General features: G+C 43.7%; 4 protein-coding genes and 1 pseudogene across 5 annotated transcripts in view; 4 read left to right on the forward strand and 1 right to left on the reverse strand.

Moving 5' to 3' along the window:
- LOC113426492 (uncharacterized) overlaps positions 1-24,298 on the reverse strand; it is an 807,865-nt gene that overhangs the window by 427,527 nt on the left and 356,040 nt on the right. The window lies entirely within an intron of this gene.
- Positions 1-24,298, forward strand: part of LOC113428302 (uncharacterized) — a 110,264-nt pseudogene that overhangs the window by 20,025 nt on the left and 65,941 nt on the right. The window lies entirely within an intron of this gene.
- Positions 1-24,298, forward strand: part of LOC113431854 (uncharacterized) — a 65,841-nt gene that overhangs the window by 19,985 nt on the left and 21,558 nt on the right.
- On the forward strand, positions 700-16,609 carry LOC148131684 (uncharacterized). Its single transcript, XM_087954053.1, has 3 exons — positions 700-1,077; positions 3,216-4,908; positions 14,888-16,609. Exons 2-3 carry the CDS (start codon positions 3,784-3,786, stop codon positions 15,914-15,916), a joined length of 2,154 nt encoding a protein of 717 aa, XP_087810179.1. The 5' UTR covers positions 700-1,077; positions 3,216-3,783; the 3' UTR covers positions 15,917-16,609.
- LOC148131685 (uncharacterized) lies at positions 20,258-22,981 on the forward strand. The gene has a single exon (XM_087953330.1). The coding sequence runs from the start codon at positions 20,636-20,638 to the stop codon at positions 21,368-21,370; it is 735 nt and encodes a 244-aa protein (XP_087809456.1). The 5' UTR covers positions 20,258-20,635; the 3' UTR covers positions 21,371-22,981.

Raw genomic sequence — 24,298 nt, forward strand, 5'->3', positions numbered from 1 at the left:
GGCCAGTCATTTGTTGTTTCCAGAGCAGACCCGTGGGCCAGATCTAAGCATCCCACAGGCCCCATCCGGGACCCGGCCCTTGAGTTTGACATCCCTCGTCTAGTCTTATGAAAAGTACAAGGGGAGGCATGGCAGCAGTATCCCAGTATTTGAGTGGCTGCCACATAGAGGAGTTGGTCAGAACAATGGATCGAAATTAACGAAGGACAGAAGCAACCTGGAATTAAGGCGAAGCTTCCTGACAATAAGTGCCTTCAGAGGTTGTGGGTGCATCATCACTGGAGGTTTTTAAAAAGAGACTGGATAGTTATTTGTCTGAAATGGTATAGAATCTCCTGCTTGAGCAGGATGGAACAGAAGACCCCCATGGTCCCTTCCAGCTCTATCCTGATTGATTGATTCTTGAAAGCTGCAGCCTTGAATTGGATGTCGGAGCAGCAGCAACAGGTCAATGGGTTTATTTTGTGGGGAGGAAGAAGAGCCACTTTGGTTTAGTGGTGAAGGCAGCAGGTTAGAGACAGAGAAATGCTCAGTTCCAATCCCACCTGAAAGGCAAAACCAGCTGTTCAACTTTGGCCAGTCCTCTCAGGCCTAGGAAGCAGGAAAAGTGGGGGGGGGGAGCCACTTCCAAAAACCGTTGCCAAGGAAACTGCAAGGCCTGGCATCAAGTGACCCAAAGACACCAAAAATGAAGGTAAGTAGCGGCACGTTTTACTTTTTCACGGGGCTCAGTTGCAAAGCTCAGTTGCTAGGGGTCGAAAACCATCTGCTGCCATATAATCAGTGAAAACATCTTCCAAATGCCATGGTGGACATTGGACAATCGCGTTTTTCCACCTCCTGTCGCTAGATGGCACTCAGGCAACACCTGTGCCTAGAAAGACATCAATACATTAGTGCCATTCGTGCGTGAGCTTAAAAAAAATGGGTTTCAAACCATAGAGTATTGCAATGCTAGAAATGTTGGGAGGAAAGGAGAAGCGCAGAGGAACTTCCTCTTCCGGATGACTCATGGGAGGAAGACGGTGGGCAGAGCGGCTTCTGTGCTTTTCCAGGGATCGAAGCAGCAGCTGGCGGGTGAGTTGGGGGCAGCAGGTGGGAGGAGAGTCCGGAAGCGAGTCGGGCTGTTCGGTTCCCTCCACGGCGTGGAAGCAGAGAAGCAACTGGGCTGAAGCGTGTCAGCTGCAGGTTCCTTCCCTCCCCAGATCGGAGCTCGCTGGGGCTGCACGCTGTGAAACTGGTGGCTGCAATTTTCTGCTGGGGGGAAGATCTCAAAAGCCTCTTTCAAGCGAAGGTGGATCCTTTGGGAATGGCTCCCCTCCAGAGGTTGTGGAGACTCCGTCAGCCTTGCCGTCTCAACAGATGAGCAATCATCAAATCCAACAGATTCCTGATTAACTTTAGTGCAGAAGGTTTGAATGTAATCATCTTTTTCAGGCCTCAACGACATGGGTTTTCTCCATATTGTAGGTGTGTGTATTTTTATTTCTCTCTGAATGTACATATCTCCAAACGTATACTCTCTCCCCAGGACTACCAGATAAGCAGTCATGTGAAAAAGAAAGTATACTTTCCTTGACTTTTATGATTTTTACATATCAGAACATAGTAATAATCATTTGGTCCTTAGAAGTTCTCAAAAGTAGGTAAATACAACCACAGATGAAGAACAATACCTGACATTACATTAGATCATTGTTTATTTTATAAAAAGAAAGCCAAAATGTAGAAGTTGTTAGAAGTAGTTCGTTTCTATGTGACTTTATCTGTCTTTTGCAGCGTTGTGGAGGAAATTTGGCTCACTCTTTTTTACAACATTGCTTCAGTTGCTGATGTGTTTTGCAACCATTTTCCTGTTGCATAATCCTAAATCAGCCAAGCTTTAGCTTTTGGACAGATGGCCTCTGGCCCAATTGTAGTATGGCCAGACATCTCCACTTTGTTCTGGTTTGTGCAAAGGACAAGTGTTCCAGAAGTCCTGTGATTTGTTCAGGTGCACCTTTGCAAACTTCAGCTGTGCTTCTATGACCTTTTCAGAGAAGAGGCTTTCCCCTGGCAACCCTTCCAAATGAACAGTTCAGTCTTTTTCTAATTGCGCTGTCATGAATCTTAACATTTAACATGCTAATTGAAGTTTGTAGAGCAGGGGTATCAAACTTGCACCATCATGGCATGATCATGTGTCATATCACAACCTTTTCCCCCTTCTCTTAACCGGAGGTGGAGGTGGCCAGCACATGACCCATCTGTGCAGGCCATGAGTTTGACAGGCCTACTGTAGAGTCTGAGAGAGAACTCTTTACAATTTCTCTAGCCATTGCACCATCTAACCTTTCTTGAATTTTCTTGAACGTCCACTCCTGGGAAGATCAGCCACTGTCCTGAATTTTTCCCACTTGTGAATAATCTTGCCCACTGTAGAATGATGGGTTTTAAGTTGTTTTAAAATGGCCTTTTAAACCTTCCCAAATTGATGGAGAGCAACAATTCTTTCTCTAAGATCATTGCTGATATCTTTATTCTTTGGCATTGTGTTAACGCACAACTCAATGCTGGAGACAAGCAAATTCCTACAACTTTGGCTTTTACAGATGTAGTCATACTTGCTGATGATCAATTGATCAAGGGCATTTTATTAGCAATACTTGGCTGCTACTTTGCCCCTTTATACTATGGAAGCAGTGAGAAATTTCCTAATGGTGAGAACAAGTAACCAGTAGAATGGCTTGCCTACAGAAGTTGTGGTGCTCCATCACTGGCGGCTTTTCAGAAGAGATGAAAGCGCCATTTGTGTGAAATGGTATAGAATCTCCTGCTTGAGCAAAGGGTTGAATTAGAAGACCTGCAAAGTCCCTTCCAATTCTGTTATATTCTTCTGTTCTGTTGCGATGATATTTATAACACCCTGATAAGTAAAATTATAGAAATCAAAGGGGAAGTAGTTTCTTTTTCAATTGACTGTATTTGAAAAGAACCCTTTGCACTGTTAAGAATTTGCTCCAGTCAACAAGTGAATTTCGTCATTGAACGGATATTCGAACTTGGATCTGGGTAGTCTTAGATGTGTCAAATGAATCATGATTAATGTAAGAGCTTATTGGAGCATTGTGGCATGCTTGCTTTTTCATTGTAATGTAAACTTTTTTCTTTTTTTCCTCATCTTCTGCAACCATTTCATGCAGAATTAAAGATACCCTTTTATTTGAATCTTATAGACAAAGAGGAAGGCAATAAGAGCACTCTGACAACTGAGGAGAACAAGCAACATTAAAGCAAAGCAAGTCAGTCCAGAAATCAAAATATTTTCCATTTCCTTCAGAGAGCTACACAATTCTTCACCTTCTTCATCAGGTGAGAGAAAAACGAGAGAAAATCAAGAAGAGATTTGTAGCTGGGAAAAGTAGAGTGTGAAATTCAAGCATATGTTACATGAAAAGTCAAGGGAGATTATTTTTCCATTCAGCAAAAGAGAGAAATATCTGGAAGTTACTGGGGAGGAAATGGTCAAGTGGAAAGTCTCGTAGAGCAGACAGTATTTCAGGCCTACCTCTGGGAGGAAGAAAATGGCTTGAATCAAAGCACAACTAAACAAGGGATCATCCATATTTTTTACTTTCTCAAGAATATTAGTTGTGGAAAAGTTCCATAGACATGCCTGTTGTGGGGAAGATACAACTTGCAAATCACAGCTGATTATGCCTGAGAGGATCCAGACTGGAGAAAAGCCGTACAAATATTCTGAATGTGGCAAAACCGTTGATCAGAACAACTCCATTGTGGTTCATGGAAGGAACCACACAGGAGAGAAGACCTACACGTGCTCCCAATGGGGTAAATGTTTTAGCGAGTATGGCAACGTGGACTCACACCAAGGAAAAACTGTTTGCATGTCCTGATTGTGAGAAATGTTTCTGTGATAATTCCAGCCTCGTGAGACACCAGAGAACTCACTCAGGAGAGAAACCTTTTGAATGTCCTGACTGTGGGAATAGCTTCAGTCGAAATTCTCACCTCGTTTCACACCAGAGAACTCACACAGGGGAGAAACCTTTTGAATGTCCTGTTTGTGGGAAAAGTTTCAGTCACAATTCTAGCCTGGTGATACACCAGAGGACTCACACAGGAGAGAAACCTTTTGAATGTCCTGATTGTGGGAAAAGTTTCAGTCAGAATTCCAACCTCATTGGTCACCAGAGGATTCATACAGGAGAGAAACCCTTTGAGTGTCCTGATTGTGGGAAAAGTTTCATTCACAATTTCAGCCTGGTGAAACACCAGAGGACTCACACAGGAGAGAAACCCTTTGAATGCTCCTATTGTCGTAAAAGTTTCAGTCACAGTTCTAGCCTGATGATACACCAGAGAACTCACAAAGGAGAGAAACCCTTTGAATGTCCTGATTGCGGGAAAAGTTTCAGTTGGAATTCCAGCCTGGTGAGACACCAGAGAACTCACACAGGAGAGAAACCCTTTGAATGTTCTGATTTTGGTAAAAGTTTCAACTACAATTCCAACCTGGTGACACACCAGAGGACTCACACAGGAGAGAAACCCTTTGAATGCTCCTATTGTTGTAAAAGTTTCAGTCACAGTTCAAGCCTGATGATACACCAGAGGACTCACACAGGAGAGAAATCCTTTGAATGTCCTGATTGTGGGAAAAGTTTCAGTCGGAATTCCAACCTGGTGAGACACCAGAGGATTCACACAGGAGAGAAACCATACGAGTGTCCAGACTGTGGGAAAGATTTCAGTATTAGTACTAGCCTTCTAAATCATATGCTTATACACACAGGAGAGAAACCATTTGAGTGTTCCGAGTGTGGATGGTGCTTCAGGAAACATTCCAGCCTTATTGCACACCTGAAAATCCACACGAGGACCCAAGTGATAAGTGTAAAGAAGGTTTGAATCTCATTTCTAATATCCGATTGTAACTCAAGCTGAGATTGTTTAATTTGACTACTAAGGATTTGCCTATTTTTTGTAGGTAAATATGTAATGGTATTAGATGGGAAGGAGGAAGGAAAAAATGGCAACATATTAGTTTGATAATGCCTATCTGGCCATCAGCAGCAAAACTTGCTGCATACGGGTAGTCCTCGGGTTACAAATGTAATGGAGTCTTCCCATTTTATTAGTAATTCGAGAATTTGTGGGAGTGAATCTTGTACATTGAACAACATCACTGTTAGGAATATAAGTCACCTAACAGGTATTTGGGTTAGAAATATATAAACCAGGATAGACATTTTAGTACTATATCTTTAAGAAAATGCAAAACTAGTTGGGTGTGGTTTTTCAAACGGCCATAAGATGGAGCCAGAAACCTGGGTTGTTTTAGTCTGAATCTCAGAAGAGAGTGTGAGTGTATCTCTGTTCCCTTCTGTTGGAAACTATTGCCGTTCCTCCATTTTTCCTAATTGACTGCTATTACTGGATTTGATGTAAGTCTGATACTGAATCTGCTTTTTGACACTGGACTTTGATATTTGGATTATCCCTGGATTGAAAACTGACTGATTTAACCTGTGAATGACTTTGGACTGCCTATTTTGGACTTTGCTTAACGTTTCTGGAAGTAAAAGCCTACATTTACTGTACAGTGTATCTGTGTGCTCTGTGTGTATTATTCAAACACTATTCTCTATACGTCTCCCTGTATGCACTCATTCTCCTAGCGGGGAATTACCTCAACACTCACTCCCTGGTTTAGCCCACACATTCATTGCTTTCTCACCCCAGATCAGCTTGAAGAGGCCTCTGGCGCCGAGAAAGCAGCCCTGAGAAGCTGCGCGCAGTCTCAGGGCTGCTTTTTCGTCGGCAAAGCGCTTGAGGATTGCGTTCCTGTAGGCTTTGGCAGCCCTTTGCAAAAAGCCTTTGCCTTTAGGAACGGGGCTTCAGAGGGACACACATGCTCTTCCCAACCTCCGCTGGTGCCAACAAAGGCTTTTTGCTTTTTGTTTCTTGCTGCTGAAGCCTACATTAACGCAATCTCCCTGCAGGCTTCAGCGAGGAAACGGCAAACAGAGGGAAGGCCTGAAGGACTGAAGCCTTCCCTCCATTTGCAAACATCCAGGTCTCAATTTGCAGAGAATAGAGGCCTTAAGTGCAAGATTACATAAGATCTCACGCTATTGATCTCGCGATATGTTAGGCCTCTGTTCTCTGCAAATGTGGGCAAAGAGAGGAGATATTTCCAAGATAAATGACTCTCCACAGGCAAAGTGCCTGTGAAGACCCGTGATAGGGATGAGTGTTGCAGAGCCTTTGTGGTCATTTGTAAGGGTGAAGAACTGCTGTGGTACTGCAATATTCATAATTTGGTAATTTGTTCATAAATCCTAGGGGGCGCTTATCTTCAAACGTTCGCTAAGGGAATTTTCGTAACCCAGGGATTACCTATTTGTTTTTGCAGAAATTGTGCAATTCTGTAAAAATCTTTTTTGGGTGTTCTTTGCCTTTTTATCATACTGGGTGATAGAAATGCCATGTACAGCGTCCCAGCTTTTTTCTCCCTGGGTGCCCCAAAGATTTTAGCCCCAGAATTCTCCAGCCAGCATCTCCTGGGCATTGGAGCACTCAAAATTTAGGTAGAGCTTGTGGCTCCTCATGTAAGGAGAAAGTGAGAGGAGATGAGAAGTAGATGGGATTTCAAAGTTCATCTTTTCCTAACAGTCCCAGAAATTCAGTGCACCAAGCATGTCTGTTCAGATTGTGTCAAGAATGAGGCATGCAAGTGTAAGAAACCATATGAATAGCAAATATATTGGGGGAGGTTGGGGCAGTGACAAAAGCAGTGTAAAATTTCAGATGGGAAATCTGTTCTGCCCTGCAGGGGACATTCATGGTTCAAAAGCTATAAGAAGCAATTAGATTGAAACATTTCAGTTGCTACATATTCCTTCACTCCCCAGATTTCATTCCATTGGTGGTACGTGCTTTAAAGCTGGTTCTCCTTCATGGTTGGGTTGACATGTTGTGATTTTATGGACATGTTCTTTTCTTGGAAACAATATGGGACTCTTATGCCACTGCTGTCTTCTGTGATTTTTTTTCTAAACTTCTATATCTAGAAAACAAATACAGGATTTCCCTGGACACCATTTGCATCCCATTTGTCATTCCAGAATAGCCTTTGGAGTTGATCCTGCTGAAATATATGTTGAAAAGATACTCAGTTCATCACCCAAATCAAATGTACCAGTACCTCATCATGTGTCAACAGTCACCATCACTATGGACACCATCCATTTATTATCCTGCAAGAACTGTTCTTAACATAGAACTTTTTTAAAATACTAGCTATTGTGCACCCTTTGGGGTGTTCAGTTTTATAGACAGTTTCCTTACCCCTTGGTGGGAAGATGTGAGGGGAAAAATTGTACAGTAGATGATGCAGATGGATTATCCTGATTTTCCTGCGATGGTGGATGATAGAAATGCTACTTGGGAGGAGAGGGCCATGATCCTCTTCATGGGTTACAGGTGTGAGATCTGCATAAGAGTTTGGACCTGCATGCTAACAGGCGCTGGAGACAATTTAGTGTTTTATTCCTAAAGAAGGTTTATCTTGGTTGGCGTTCTTCCGATGGACTGTACCTGGTTATCTTCCTGAAGTGGGCAATTATCTATCCTGGTCTGTCGTGGAACTTTATTCAGTGCGGTTTGTTTTTGTTTTTTGCTTCGTTATCCGCTCTTTGAATTTGAACTCTGTTTCTTTCCTTTAAAATGTTATTTTGAAAATAGTTTATTCCTTCACTGTGAAACAGTGAAGCCAAGTTGAAGGCATTAAAGGACTTTTATTTACGTTTTGGTTTTTGTTATATTTCTGATATACTCTGGGTCATCACAGGGCTAAACGCAGAGACCTTTCCTCTTGCGCCTAGAGTGGAGGCGGGAAAAGAGGGCAGGGAGCCCAATTTCCAGCCCCTCCCATTCCTCTGTTAGGTTATGCTGTGGAGGTCCTTTCGCAGGCAGAGGCAAACAAAAGTTATAACCAGTAGCCAACATGGGTTGATCAAAAACAGATCATGCCAAACAAACCTTATTTCATTCTTTGACAAAGTGACTAAATGAGCCAGTGAAATGCTGTGGAGATAGTACATTTTGCTTTCAGTAAAGCATTTGATAAAGTAAATCACAACCTACTTCTTGGAAAGCAAGAAGAATGTGAGACAGACAGCACCACCACGAGATGGATTCCTAACTGGCTGACAAATTGTACTCAACGTGTAGTCCTCAATGGAACTACACCCACATAGAGGGAAGTAAGCAGTGGGGTATCCCCAGATTGCATTTTAGACCCAGCACTGATCTAAATCTTCATAAACTTATCTAGACAAGGGGATAGAAGGGGAACTCATCAAATTTGCAGACAACAAGAATTGCCAACACTCCAGAACAGCGGTCGCCAACTGGTGGGCCACGGCTCACTGGTGGTCCATGGGGAAATTTTGGTGGGCCTCAGAGAAATGTTCCCCCCAAAACACCCCCAAAGCAATTAATCCAGGCTGCACGGGAACACAAGGCTGCGCCGCCCACATGGCCCGCCCGCCCTTCAGCCGAGTGCAAACCTTCCCTTGAGTAAAACCACACAAGCTGGAACTGGAAGGTAAGACCAATGGCGGGGGAGGGAAATCCGCCCGAGGTGGCTTGCTTGACAGTGGGAAAGTCGGTCCCATATTCCAGAGCTGCAGTAGTCACAGGATTGGCCGTTTGGTCATCCCAGAGCAGCTCCGGGATGACCAAAGGGCCAATCTTGTGACTATTGCAGCTCTGGAATATGGGACCACTCCGTGGTGGGGGTGGAAATCTCCTCGCTGGACAGGATGAGGTAATGGCGCTGTTGCGACAAGAGGGGGGCACAGTTAAACCACCACATCTCTGTTCCAAGCTGACTGTTACAGCCAAATTCCCCACTTGGTCAGTGTTCTGGGAAGACGTGGCTCGGGGATAAAGAGGCTTCCCTCTGCGTGAGCAGGTGAATCGGCAGGGCACTGCTCAAACTGATGCCCGGGGCTCAAAGGCCCTCTTCCTCCAGCCTTGGGAGCGGCCCCCCTTTGGGTAAGCCCAGCCAGGCGCTACCTGTTGGGCCTGGCAGTGGATGGGGAAATGCTGCGCCCTCCCCCACTTCCTGCAGGGTCTGGTGACGAAGTATCCCTCCCGTGCACCCACCACTGCAGTCGGGTGCATGAGGGAAACACGCTCCACATGGGAGGAGGGAGACACGCTCCATGCCCATTGTGTTGAGCCAAAGGGCACTAGTGAGCAGGGGAGGATTTGCAGCTGACTGGCAAAGTGCTAATGGCAAAGTGGCGATGCAGGTGGGTGGACTGACGCATGCAGGGAGGGGGAGCGCATGGGAGATAGTAGTGTCAGAACCCTCCCTGGCTCTTCCCCGAAGCGCCTTGCACCAGCTGAATCCCCGGCCCCAAATGCTGCCGCCGCTTCCCGCCTTGCTTGGAATTCTTGCGGTGGCACTTCGGACAGGACGGTGGCAGCAGTGGGGGGTGGGCTAGCGAGGCTTCCCAGAATTCTCCCTGGCTTTTCTCCGAAGTGCCTCGCACCAGCAGAATCCCCTGCCCTGAATGCCGCCACCACCGCTCCCCACCTTGCTCAGGACATCTCCCAGGGACAGGAGTTCAGCTAAGCTACCTGCAAAATCCTCTCTCTCTCTCTCTCTCTCCCCCTCCCTCCCTCCCTCCCTTCCCCCCCTCTCTCCTTGGAATATGGTGTGAATATGACTTAATAACTTGATTACTGCAGTAGGTAACATTTTAAAATAATGGGAAAACTAAGAAGAAACTTTGGCCGGGCTCCTCAAGCGGTGGTGGTCCTCTGGATTTAAAATTATGAGTTTGGTGGTCCCCGTGGTCTAAAAGGTTGGTGACCCCTGCTCCAGAAGACAAGATGAAGATCAAAAATGACTTGACAGACTTGAACAGTGGGTCCTATCTAAAAAATGATACTCAGCAGAGATAAAAGTAAAGTTTTACACTTAGACAAGAAAAAAACAATTGTATAAGTACAAACTTATGTAGAAACACTTGTGAGAGGCATCTTGGAGTCCTAGTGGACAATCACTTAAATGTGAGCCAGCAGTGAGTGGCAGCAGTCGAAATAATCAATACAATCCTAGGCTGCATTAATGGAGCGATAAGGTCACGTGAAGTTATAGTACCGCTTTACAAAGCCTTAGTAAGACCACACTTGGAATACTGTCTGCAATTCTAGTCACCACAATATAAAAAGATATTGAGACTCTGGAAAGCATGCAGAGAAGAGCAACAAAGATGATTAGGGGGATGGAAGCTAAAACACATGAAGAATAGTTACAGGAATTGGGTATGTTGAAAGAAAGACCAGGGGAGGCATGATAGCAGTATTCCAATATTTGAGTGGCTGCCAGAAAGAGGAGGGGGGGCCAAGTTAGTTGCAAGGCACCAGAAGGCAAGACAAGGAACAATGGATGGAAACTAAGGAAGGAGAGAAGCAACTTAGAATTAAGGAGAATAGACTGGATAGTCTCTTGTCTGAAATGGTATAAGGTCTCCTGCTGGAGCAGAGGGCTGGAGTAGAAGACCTCCAAGGTCCCTTCCAGATATATTCTGACTGATTGACCGATTGATCTTGAAAGCTGCAGCCTTGAATTTCCTGTTGGAGGAGCAGGGTTAGGGTTAACGTGCATATTTCGTGGGGAGGAAGAAGAGCCACTTTGGTGTAGTGGTGAAGGCAGCAGGTTAGAGACAGAGAAACGCTCAGTTCCAGTCCCACCTGAAGGGCAAAACCATCTGTTCAACTTTGGCCAATCCTTTCAGGCCTAGGAAGCAGGAAGGTGGGGGGGGAACCACTTCCAGAAACCCTTACCAAGAAACTGCAAGGCCAGGCATCAAGACTGACCCAAAGGAACCAAAAGGGAGCTAAGTAGCCTCAAATTTCGCTATTGCTAGGAGTCGAAAACGATCTGCTGCCATGTAATCAGTGAAAACATCTTCCAAAGGACAAAGCCAGGACAAAGCGTGTTTTTCCCCCTCCTGTCGGTAGATGGCGGTCAAGCAACGCCCGTACCTGGAAAGCCATCAAGACATTAGTGCCATCCGTGCTTGAGCTTAAAAGGGGAAGTTTTAAACCATAGAGTATTGCAATGCTAGAAATTTGGGAGGAAAGGAGAAGCTCAAAGGAACTTCCTCTTCCGGATGACTCATGGGACGAAGACGGTGGGCAGAGCGGCTTCTGTGCTCTTCCACGCATCGAAGCAGCAGCTGGCAGGTGAGTTGGGGGCAGCAGGTGGGAGGAGAGTCCGGGAGCAAGTCGGGCTGTTCGGTTCCCTCCACGGCCTGGAAGCAGAGAAGCAACTGGGCTGAAGCGTGTCAGCTGCAGGTTCCTTCCCTCCCCAGATCGGAGCCCGCTGGGGCTGCACGCTGTGAAACTGGTGGCTGCAATTTTCTGCTGGGGGGAAGATCTCAAAAGCCTCTTTCAAGTGACGGTGGATCCTTTGGGAATGGCTCCCCTCCAGAGGTTGTGGGGGCTCCGTCACTGGAGGGTCTTCAGAGGAGATTGGACAGCCGTTTGTTCGGAATGGAATAGGGTCTCCTGCCTGAACAGGGGATGGACTAGAAGACCTCCAAGGTCCCTCCCCCCCAGTTTTCCGCACCGGACTTGATGTTTTCCGTGAAACAAGATCGGACGGATCTGTCTCTTGGTCTTTCCTGGGTTGTTTTCCTTCCATTTCTAGTTTACAAGCACCGTGTTTTCCTCTTGGTTCCCCCATCCGTGTATTCACCAGGTTCAACTCTGCTTAACCCACCAGTTTTTTAAAAATTGAATGTTTTGAACTTTTTGATTATTTTTATAAAATTTGTTGGCCACCTACCTTACCATGACATTCCTGTGGGTGGCTTAGAGGCACAAAAATACATACACATTAAAACACTTTAAGAAATGTAACTTGGCTCTGTCATGTGACTTCATGCTTCATGATTGGGCCACTTAGTGACACAGATGCTGTTCCCATTTGCAATCAGTAAATGAGGACTACTTCAATTGGGATGTCACCAAAGGGAAAGTATTTTCTGCCCTTACATGGAGCTCATGGCTTCCATGGGCAAAACTGTGCTTCAGATTTTGTTTTAGGCATCATTTCATCAGTTAAAGCCCCCACATCTGTAAAGCTAGTGTCATGCAGACTGACAGGTGTGGCTCAGTAAAACAAAAGACAGAGTCCAAGTGTGTTGATAAGCCAATGCATTTATCCATCTGAATAAAGAGGGGTCCCTCCTAAGAAGGAAAGAACCCTGAGTGTAGTGCAAAGCAGATATTTATACATTTCTTTGATTTTGCTTCATTACATAAGGAACTGGCACACAACAGATAAGGTACAGAAATATAGAAATTATAAAAATAGCTAAAAACGCCTTCTGTGGTTTTGGCCACATGCCTAACCCAGAGGCTAGTGGTTTCCTGTGAAAGTTTTCATGGCCTCAGAGGCCTGTTGAGTCGTGAACATCAGCCTTGCCATCTCAACAGATGAGCAATCATCAAATTCATCAGATTCCTGATTAACATTAGTGCAGAAGGTTTGACTTAACCATTTTGATATATTTTTCAGCCTTAAAAGACATGGATTTTCTCCATATTGTAGGTATGTGTATTTTTAAATCACTCTGAATCTACATATCTCATAGAATAGAGTACAATAGAATAGAACAGAGTTGGAAAGGACCTTGGAGGTCTTCTAGTCCAACCCCCTGACTAGGCAGGAAACCGTATACCACTTCAGACAAATGGTTATATCTTTTTAAAAACTTCCAGTGTTGGAGCATTCACAACTTCTATATCTCCAAACATATAATCTCTCCCCAGGACTTCCAGATATACAGTCATGTGAAAAAGAAAGTACACTCTCCTTGACTTCTATGATTTTATATTTCTCGGTGTAGTAAAAATCAGGATGTAGTTGGTCGTTAGAAGCTCTTAAAAGTAGGTAACTACAACCACAGATGAACAACAATACATGACATATTACATTCGATCATCATTTATTTTATAAAAAGAAAGCCAAGACGGAGAAGTCGCGTGTGAAAAATGTAAGATTCAATAATTTGTAGAACCACCTTTAGCAGCAACAACTAGAAGTAATTCTTTTCTGTGTGACTTTATGAGTCTCTTGCAGCATTGTGGAGGAATTTTGGCTCGCTCTTTTTTACAACATTGCTTCAGTTCATTGATGTTTCTGGGTGGTTTTTTTATGCACAACTGTCTTGAGGTCCCATCAATCGGGATGAGGTCTGCCTGCCTCATCGGGATGTAGTAAAAATCATTTGATCCTTAGAAGTTCTTAAAAGTATGTAACTACAACCACAGATGAACAACAATACATGACATATTACATCAGGTCATCATTAACTACAACCACAGATGAACAACAATACATGACATATTACATCACTGCCTGCCATTGCAACCCCTTGATCCTTTTCTTTTTCAGCCATTCTGTTGTAGATTTACAGGTCTGTTGTGCGACCATTGTGCTCTTGCATATTCCCATGTCAGCCAAGTTTTAGCTATTGGACAGATGGCCTCACTTTTGACTCTAGAATACTTTGGTATACAAAGGAGTTCATGGTCGACTCAAACAGTGCAAGGTGTCCAGGTCCTGCGGCTGCAAAACAAGCCCAAATCATCACCCCTCCACCTCCGTTGTTGACAGCTTGTATGAGATGCTTGTGCTGATATGCTGTGTTTGGTTTTCGTCAAACGTATCACTGCTATCTCCTCCCTGCGTGCCCTAGGATGAAGAGGGGGTGGGCCTGGGTCTTCCTCTGACTGCCCAGCTGGCCTGTGCCATTCTTCAGTTTCCTCCACAACCTCTGGAGCCACACTTACACTCCCTGTCAGCTGTTCCTCCTCTCCCTTGGAATAAGACTCCAACAGGGGCATGACAGAGGCAGCCAGAGCCTGGGCCGCACAGGAACTTGCTGGTAAAGGCTGGCAAGCAAGCGAGGGAGCCAGGCGTGAGTGGCCAAAGAAGATGAGGCGAGAAGAGTGGGTGTATCTATAAGGTGGGGCGGGGTGGTGAGAACAATTAACCAGCAGAACGACTTGCCTTCAGAAGTTGTGGTGCTCCATCACTGGAGGCTTCGCAGAAGAGATGAGAGAGCCACTTGTGTAAAATGGCGTAGAATCTCCTGCTTGAGCAGAGACTGGATTAGAAGACCTGCAAAGTCCCTTCCAATTCTGTTATATTCTTCTGTTCTGTTGCGGTGATATTTATGATACCCTGATAAGTAAAACCGTAGAAATCAAAGAGGGTGTTCTTTCTTTTTCACTTACTGTCTTTGAAAAGAAGCTTTTGCACCGCTAGGAATTTGTGACTGACCCGGTCAACAAATGAATTTCATCATTCAATGGATATTTGAACTTGGATCTGGGAATTCTTCCATGTCTTAAATGAATCATGATTAATGTAAGAGCTTATTGGAGCATTGGAGCATGTTTGGTTTGTCATTGTAACATAAACCTTTATCTTTTTTTCTCATTTTCTGCAACCATTTTATGCACAATTAAAGACATCCTTTTATTTGAATCTTATAGACAAAGAGGAAGGCAATAAGAACACTCTGGACAACTGAGGATAACAAGCAACCTTGAATAGACAATCAAGTCAGTCCAGAAATCAAAATATTTTCCATTTCCTTCACCTTCCTCAGCAGGTGAGAGAGAAACGAGAGAAAATCAAGAAGAGATTTCTAGCAGGGACAAGTAGACTGTGAAATTCAAGCAAACATTACATGAAAAGTCAAAAGAGATTATTTTTTCATTCAGCAAAAGAGAGAAATATCTTGAAGTTATTGGGGATGAAAAGGTCAATTGAAAAGCCACGTAGAGCAGACAGTGTTGCAGGACTAGGTCTGGGAGGAAGGAAATCACCACTAAATCAGAGCAGAGGATTCACACAGGAGAGAAACCCTTTAAATGTCCTGATTGCGGTAAAAGTTTCAGTCAGAATTCCAACCTTGTGACTCACCAGAGGACTTACATCAGGAAGAAAATGTATGAATGTTCGGAGTGTGGAAAATGTTTCCGTGATAATTTCAACTTGGTTAAACACCAGAGGACTCACACAGGAGAGAAACCATTTGAATGTCCTGACTGTGGGAAAAGTTTCAGTACCAATTCCAACCTCATTACCCACCAGAGGATTCACACAGGAGAGAAACCCTTTAAATGTCCCTATTGTGGGAAAGGTTTCAGTCAGAATTCCTCCCTGGTGACTCCTCAGAGGACTCACACAGGAGAGAAACCCTTTGAATGTCCTGATTGTGGGAAAAGTTTCAGTCAGAATTCCAACCTTGTGACTCACCAGAGGACTTACATCAGGAAGAAAATGTATGAATGTTCGGAGTGTGGAAAATGTTTCCGTGATAATTCCAGCTTGGTTCAACACCAGAGGACTCACACAGGAGAGAAACCCTTTGAATGTCCTGACTGTGGGAAAAGTTTCACTCAAAATTCCAACCTCATTACCCACCAGAGGATTCACACAGGAGAGAAACCCTTTAAATGTCCCTATTGTGGGAAAGGTTTCAGTCAGAATTCCTCCCTGGTGACTCATCAGAGGACTCACACAGGAGAGAAACCCTTTGAATGTCCTGATAGTGGGAAAAGTTTCAGTCGGAATTCCAACCTGGTGAGACACCAGAGGATTCACACAGGAGAGAAACCATATGAGTGTCCAGACTGTGGGAAAGATTTCAGTATTAGGACTAGCCTTCTAAATCATATGCTTATACACACAGGAGAGAAACCATTTGAGTGTTCCGAGTGTGGATGGTGCTTCAGGAAACATTTCAGCCTTATTGCACACCTGAAAATCCACACGAGGACCCAAGTGATAAGTGTAGAGAAGGTTTGAATCTCATTTCTAATGTCCCATTGTAACTCAAGCTGAGATTGTTTAATTTGACTACTAAGGATTTGCCTATTTTTTGTAGGTAAATATGTAATGGTATTAGATGGAAAGGAGGAAGGAAAAAATGGCAACATATTAGTTTGATAATGCCTATCTGGCCATCAGCAGCAAAACTTGCTGCATACGGGTAGTCCTCGGGTTACGAATGTAATGGAGTCTTCCCATTTTATCAGTAATTCGAGAATTTGTGGGAGTGAATCTCGTACATTGAACGACATCACTGTTAGGAATATAAGTCACCTAACAGGTATTTGGGTTAGAAATATATAAGCCAGGATAGACTTTTTAGTACTATATCTTTAAGAAAATGCAAAACTGTAGTTGGGTGTGGTTTTTCAAACGGCCATAAGATGGAGCCAGAAACCTGGGTTGTTTTAGTCTGAATCTCAGAAGAGAGTGTGAGTGTATCTCTGTTCCCTTCTGTTGGAAAGTATTGCCGTTCCTCCATTTTTCCTAATTGACTGCTATTCCTGGATTTGATGTAAGTCTGATACTGAACTGATTTTTGACACTGGACTTTGATATTTGGATTATCCCTGGATTGAAAACTGACTGATTTAACCTGTGAATGACTTTGGACTGCCTATTTTGGACTTTGCTTAACGTTTCTGGAAGTAAAAGCCTACATTTACTGTACAGTGTATCTGTGTGCTCTGTGTGTATTATTCAAACACTACTCTCTATACGTCTCCCTGTATGCACTCATTCTCCTAACGGGAAATTACCTCAACACTCACTCCCTGGTTTAGCCCACACATTCATTGCTTTCTCACCCCAGATCAGCTTGAAGAGGCCTCTGGCGCCGAGAAAGCAGCCCTGAGAAGCTGCCCGCAGTCTCAGGGCTGCTTTTTCTTCAGCAAAGCGCTTGAGGATTGCGTTCCTGTAGGCTTTGGCAGCCCTTTGCAAAAAGCCTTTGCCTTTAGGAACGGGGCTTCAGAGGGACACACATGCTCTTCCCAACCTCCGCTGGTGCCAACAAAGGCTTTTTGCTTTTTGTTTCTTGCTGCTGAAGCCTACATTAACGCAATCTCCCTGCAGGCTTCAGCAAGGAAACGGCAAATGGAGGGAAGGCCTGAAGGACCGAAGCCTTCCCTCCATTTGCAAACATCCAGGTCTCAATTTGCAGAGAATAGCCTTAAGTGCAAGATTACATAAGATCTCACGCTATTGATCTCGCGATATGTTAGGCCTCTGTTCTCTGCAAATGTGGGCAAAGAGAGGAGATATTTCCAAGATAAATGACTCTCCACAGGCAAAGTGCCTGTGAAGACCCGTGATAGGGAATAGGGATGAGTGTTGCAGAGCCTTTGTGGTCATTCGTAAGGGTGAAGAACTGCTGTGGTACTGCCGTTTGTTCGGAATGGAATAGGGTCTCCTGCCTGAACGGGATGGACTAGAAGACCTCCAAGGTCCCTCCCCCCCCAGTTATTCCGCACCGGACCTGATGTTTTCCGTGAAACAAGATCGGACGGGTCTGTCTCTTGGTCTTTCCTGGGTTGTTTTCCTTCCATTTCTAGTTTACAAGCACCGTGTTTTCCTATTGGTTCCCCCATCCGTGTATTCACCAGGTTCAACTCTGCTTAACCCACCAGTTTTTTAAAAAATTGAATGTTTTGAACTTTTTGATTATTTTTATAAAAATTTTTAGCCACCTACCTTACCATGACATTCCTGTGGGTGGCTTAGAGACACAAAAAATACACATTAAAACACATTAAAGTAAGAAATCTAACTTGGCTCTGTCATGTGACTTCATGCTTCATGATTGGGCCACTTAGTGACACAGATGCTATTCCCAATTGCAGTAAGTGAGGACTACTTCAATTGGGATGTCACCAAAGGGAAAGTATTTTCTGCCCTTACTTGAAGCTCATGGCTTCCATGGGCAAAACTGGTGCTTCAAGTCTTGCTTTTGGCATCATTTCATCAGTTAAAGCCCCCACATCTAAAGTTAGTATGTGGCTCAGTAAAACAAAAGACAGAGTCCAAGTATGTTGATAAGCCAATGCATTTATCCATCTGAATAAAGAGGGGTCCCTCCTAAGAAGGAAAGAACCCTGAGTGTAGTGCAAAGCAGATATTTATACATTTCTTTGATTTTGCTTCATTACATAAGAAGGAGCTGGCACCACAACAGATAAGGTACAGAAATATAGAAAGTATAAAAATAGCTAAAAACACCTTCTGTTGTTTTGGTCACATGCCTAACCGAGAGGCTAGTGGTTTCCTGTGAAAGTTTTCATGGCCTCAGAGGCCTGTTGAGTCGTGAACATCAGCCTTGCCATCTCAACAGATGAACAATCATCAAATTCATCAGATTCCTGATTAACATTAGTGGAGAAGGTTTGACTTAACGATTTTGACATATTTTTCAGCCTTTAAAGACATGGATTTTCTCCATATTGTAGATGTGTGTATTTTTAAATCTCTCTGAATGTATGAATACAATAAGAATAAGAACAATAGAACAGAACAGAACAGAGTTGGGAACTTGGAGGTCTTCTAGTCCTATCCCATGACTAGGCAGGAAACCGTACACCACTTCAGACAAATGGTTATTCAATATCTTTTTAAAAACTTCCAGTGTTGGAGCATTCACAATTTCTATATCTCCAAACATATTATCTCTCCCCAGGACTTCCAGATATACAGTCATGTCAAAAAGAAAGTACACTCTCCTTGACTTCTATGATTTTATATTTCTGGATGTAGTAAAAATCATTTGGTCCTTAGAAGTTCTTAAAAGTAGGTAACTACAACCACAGATGAACAACAATACATGACATATTACATTAGATCATCATTTATTTTATAAAAAGAAAGCCAAGATGGAGAAGTCGCGTGTGAAAAATGTAAGATTCAATAATTTGTAGAACCACCTTTAGCAGCAACAACTAGAAGTAATTCTTTTCTGTGTGACTTTATGTGTCTCTTGCAGCTTTGTGGAGGAATTTTGGCTCGCTCTTTTTTACAACATTGCTTCAGTTCATTGATGTTTCTGGGTGTTTTTTTTATGCACAACTGTCTTGAGGTCCCATCAGTCGGGATGAGGTCTGGACTTTGACTGCCATTGCAACCCCTTGATCCTTTTCTTTTTCAGCCCTTCTGTTGTAGATTTCCTGATGTGTTTTGCGACCATTGTCCTGTTGTATAATCCCATGTCAGCCAAGCTTTAGCTATTGGACAGATGGCCTCACTTTTGACTCTAGAATACTTTGGTATACTGAGGAGTTCATGGTCAACACAAAGAGTGCAAGGTGTCCAAGTCCTGTGGCTGCTAAACAAGCCCAAATCATCACCCCTCCACCTCCGTTGTTGACAGCTTGTATGAGATGCTTGTGCTGATATGCTGTGTTTGGTTTTCGTCAAACTTATCACTGCTATCTCCTCCCTGCGTGCCCTAGGATGAAGAGGGGGTGGGCCTGGGTCTTCCTCTGACTGCCCAGCTGGCCTGTGCCATTCTTCAGTTTCCTCCACAACCTCTGGTGCCACACTTACACTCCCTGTCAGCTGTTCCTCCTCTCCCTTGGAATAAGACTCCAACAGGGGCATGACAGAGGCAGCCAGAGCCTGGCCGCACAGGAACTTGCTGGTAAAGGCTGGCAAGCAAGCGAGGGAGCCAGGCGTGAGTGGCGAAAGAAGATGAGGCGAGAAGAGTGGGTGTATCTATAAGGTGGGGTGGGGTGGTGAGAACAATTAACCAGCAGAACGACTTGCCTTCAGAAGTTGTGGTGCTCCATCACTGGAGGCTTCGCAGAAGAGATGAGAGAGCCACTTGTGTAAAATGGCGTAGAATCTCCTGCTTGAGCAGAGACTGGATTAGAAGACCTGCAAAGTCCCTTCCAATTCTGTTATATTCTTCTGTTCTGTTGCGGTGATATTTATGATACCCTGATAAGTAAAACCGTAGAAATCAAAGAGGGTGTTCTTTCTTTTTCACTTACTGTCTTTGAAAAGAAGCTTTTGCACCGCTAGGAATTTGTGACTGACCCGGTCAACAAATGAATTTCATCATTCAATGGATATTTGAACTTGGATCTGGGAATTCTTCCATGTCTTAAATGAATCATGATTAATGTAAGAGCTTATTGGAGCATTGGAGCATGTTTGGTTTGTCATTGTAACATAAACCTTTATCTTTTTTTCTCATTTTCTGCAACCATTTTATGCACAATTAAAGACATCCTTTTATTTGAATCGTATAGACAAAGAGGAAGGCAATAAGAACACTCTGGACAACTGAGGATAACAAGCAACACTGAATAGACAATCAAGTCAGTCCAGAAATCAAAATATTTTCCATTTCCTTCACCTTTCTCAGCAGGTGAGAGAGAAACGAGAGAAAATCAAGAAGAGATTTCTACCAGGGACAAGTAGACTGCGAAATTCAAGCAAACATTACATGAAAAGTCAAAAGAGATTATTTTTTCATTCAGCAAAAGAGAGAAATATCTTGAAGTTATTGGGGATGAAAAGGTCAATTGAAAAGCCACGTAGAGCAGACAGTGTTGCAGGACTAGGTCTGGGAGGAAGGAAATCACCACTAAATCAGAGCAGAGGATTCACACAGGAGAGAAACCCTTTAAATGTCCTGATTGCGGTAAAAGTTTCAGTCAGAATTCCAACCTTGTGACTCACCAGAGGACTTACATCAGGAAGAAAATGTATGAATGTTCGGAGTGTGGAAAATGTTTCCGTGATAATTCCAGCTTGGTTAGACACCAGAGGACTCACACAGGAGAGAAACCATTTGAATGTCCTGACTGTGGGAAAAGTTTCAGTACCAATTCCAACCTCATTACCCACCAGAGGATTCACACAGGAGAGAAACCCTTTAAATGTCCCTATTGTGGGAAAGGTTTCAGTCAGAATTCCTCCCTGGTGACTCATCAGAGGACTCACACAGGAGAGAAACCCTTTGAATGTCCTGATTGTGGGAAACAATTCAGTCGGAATTCTCACCTAGTGAGCCATCAGAGGACTCACACAGGAGAGAAACCCTATGAATGTCCTGACTGTGGGAAAAGTTTCAGTCACAATTCCAGCTTGGTTCAACACCAGAGGACTCACACAGGAGAGAAACCCTTTGAATGTCCTGACTGTGGGAAATGTTTCGGTGATAATTCCAGCCTTGTTAGACACCAGAGGACTCACACAGGAGAGAAACCCTTTGAATGTTCTGATTGTGGAAACACTTTCAGTAGCAATTTCAACCTTATTACCCACCAGAGGATTCACACAGGAGAGAAACCCTTTAAATGTCCCTATTGTGGGAAAGGTTTCAGTCAAAATTCCCACCTGGTGAAACATCAGAGGACTCACACAGGAGAGAAACTCTTTGAATGTCCTGATTGTGGGAAATGTTTCAGTGATCATTCCACAGGATGCCCCAAGTGATAAGTGTAGAGAAGGTTTGAATCTCATTTCTAATGTCCCATTGTAACTCAAGCTGAGATTGCTTAATTTGACTACTAAGGATTTGCCCATTTTTTGTAGGTAAATATGTAATGGTATTAGACGGGAAGGAGGAAGGAAAAAATGGCAACATTTTAGTTTGATAATGCCTATCTGGCCATCAGCAGCAAAACTTGCTGGATACTCCACAACCTCCACTGGTGCCAACAAAGGCTTTTTGCTTTTTGCTGCTGAAGCCTACATTAATGCAATCTCCCTGCAGGCTTCAGCGAGGAAATGGCAAACGGAGGGAAGGCCTGAAGGACTGAAGCCTTCCCTCCATTTGCAAACATCCAGGTCTCAATTTGCAGATAATAGAGGCCTTAAGTGCAAGATTACATAAGATCTCACGCTATTGATCTCGTGATATGTTAGGCCTCTGTTCTCTGCAAATGTGGGCAAAGAGAGGAGATATTTCCAAGATAAATGACTCTCCACAGGCAAAGTGCCTCTGAAGACCGGTGATAGGGAATAGGGATGAGTGTTGCAGAGCCTTTGTGGTCATTTGTAAGGGTGAAGAACTGCTGTGGTACTGCGATATTCATAATTTGGTAATTTGTTCATAAATGCTAGGGGGCACTTATCTTCAAACGTTCGCTAAGGGAATATTCGTAACCCAGGGATTACCTATTTGTTTTTGCAGAAATTGTGCAATTCTGTAAAAATCTTTTTTGCGTGTTCTTTGCCTTTTTATCATACTGGGTGATAGAAATGTCATGTACAGTGTCCCAGCTTTTTTCTCCCTGGGTGCCCCAAAGATTTTAGCCCCAGAATTCTCCAGCCAGCATCTCCTGGGCATTGGAGCACTCAAAATTTAGGTAGAGCTTGTGGCTCCTCATGTAAGGAGAAAGTGAGAGGAGATGAGAAGTAGATGGGATTTCAAAGTTCATCTTTTCCTAGCAGTTCCAGGAATCCAGTGAACCAAGCATGTCTGTTCGGATTGTGTCGAGAATGAGGCACGCAAGTGGAAGATACCATATGAATAGCAAGTATATTGGGGGAATTTGGGGCAGTGACGAAACCAGTGTAAATTTTCAGATGTGAAGGCTGTTCTGCCTTGCAGGGGCCTTCATGGAAATGAGTTGTAGGAATACTGAGTTGAGAAGAAAAGGGATTGGTTTTGAGCACAGGACCTCCAGGTTTATTTGCAACTCCTGCTATGATCTTTGTTTTTAGCCTTTGATGGCTGGTGGGTGAGATCAGCACCAAGGGACTGATACTTTTGTGGTTTCCTTATCCCTTGGTGGGGAGATGTGAGGAAAAAAATTGTACATTAGATAATGCAGATGGATTATCCTGATTTTGCTTGGATTAGAAGATACCATAGAATTCCAACATTGTTTATTTTACCAACAAAGTTCAGAAAGACAGGTTACAATATTTTTAGTAGGTCACATTACATGTGATCCCTTTGAAGGACACCCAACAACCAGGACCAGGCCAGGCGTGTGGGGAAACCAAGAGGCTCTTGGCCTGAGTCTTAAATCCAAGTGATTTCAAATTTAAATATATGCAAAATTTCCAAAATTTAAAATAGTAAAATTATGCTTAATCTATTTTCCTTTTTCTGTTTCCTTGGTGTTATATTTTAGTGCACATGTTTATCATGTCTCATTATGGTTAGGAGTTTGAAATGCAGTGTTCCCAAAGCCTCTGAATTTCTCAAAGGGCATATAACAATATCTAGCAAAATTAAATAAAGCCAAACTAAAAGTCAGAGGGGATGCTCTACAGGGTGGGGCGAAAAGCCGTAAGTCCCCAATCAGATGAACAGTCCATTTCCTCTGAAATTATGTGCAGAAAAAATGAACCCAAGTCTTTTTGGAATGGCACTCAATGCCTGGTGATTTAAAGCAGGGGTCCCCAACCGCCGGTCCGCGGACCGATACCGGTCCGCGGAACAACTCTTCAAAAAGGTTGGGGATCCCTGATTTAAAGGATTAGTCATCACAGCAGTTAGTCATTACAGCAGTCGTTACAGTTTCCTGACAGCAACACATGAAATGTCATTTCCTTCAGGGTGTTTTCTCTCTCTTTTCTGTCGCTCACACACAGACACACACACAGATACACCCCTGCGCAGACAGACACACACACAGATACACCCCTGCGGACATCGCAGGCAGCAAGAGCAACCTGACTACTCCCTGGCACTCAATTGGGTGGAAGAGAGAGAAATGGGAGATGTATCAAGGAAAGGAATGTTGTGTCCAAATCCTGTCTCATCTAAACCAACCTTGGAAGATTCAACCTATTTAAGCATGCAAACAATAACTGCATGCTGGATTCCAGCACAGCATTGGCAGCTTGCTGAGAAGCCCTGACCTAAAGCAGAATTGCAGCTTATATACAGTTGGTCCACTACATTACAGAGATATAGATATTCTGACCTAGGCTTCGTCAAACATAATTAAACACAAACTTGTTTTAAAAACAAAACCTACTTTAATGTAACACTGGGAATTACTTTCATTCCCAGCCAGAACTAATCTTAAATAGTTTCCCAAGATAAGCACACACTTGTCAGTGCTGTGGAATGCTGCCAAAACCAGAAGTATCCAAATTAATTATAACAGAAACCAACCGAAGTACCAGAAAAAAACCAACCGGAGTACACAGAGCTTCAAGGAAGACTCGGAATCTATTGAACTACTTTGCTTCCTGCAAAGAGTTCATCATTGAGGTCTGACTTTTATCCCTTATGGGAGGGGCAATCAACTCCCAGCCTTACTCCTGAGTCGCCCCTTCAGTTTCAGCTGCTCTTGCCTTTTAGCAGCTCTGCGCACATGCACACTGGGAACAGGCTCCTTGTCAGATCCATGTATCTGTCTTCTTCGGTGGAAGAAGAAAAGCAGGAGGTGGGGAGACGAG

Source organism: Notechis scutatus, chromosome 2 (assembly GCF_049901735.1).
Source record: "Notechis scutatus isolate UNSWTSFEM ecotype Mainland chromosome 2, rNotScu1.2, whole genome shotgun sequence".
NCBI lineage: Eukaryota > Metazoa > Chordata > Lepidosauria > Squamata > Elapidae > Notechis > Notechis scutatus.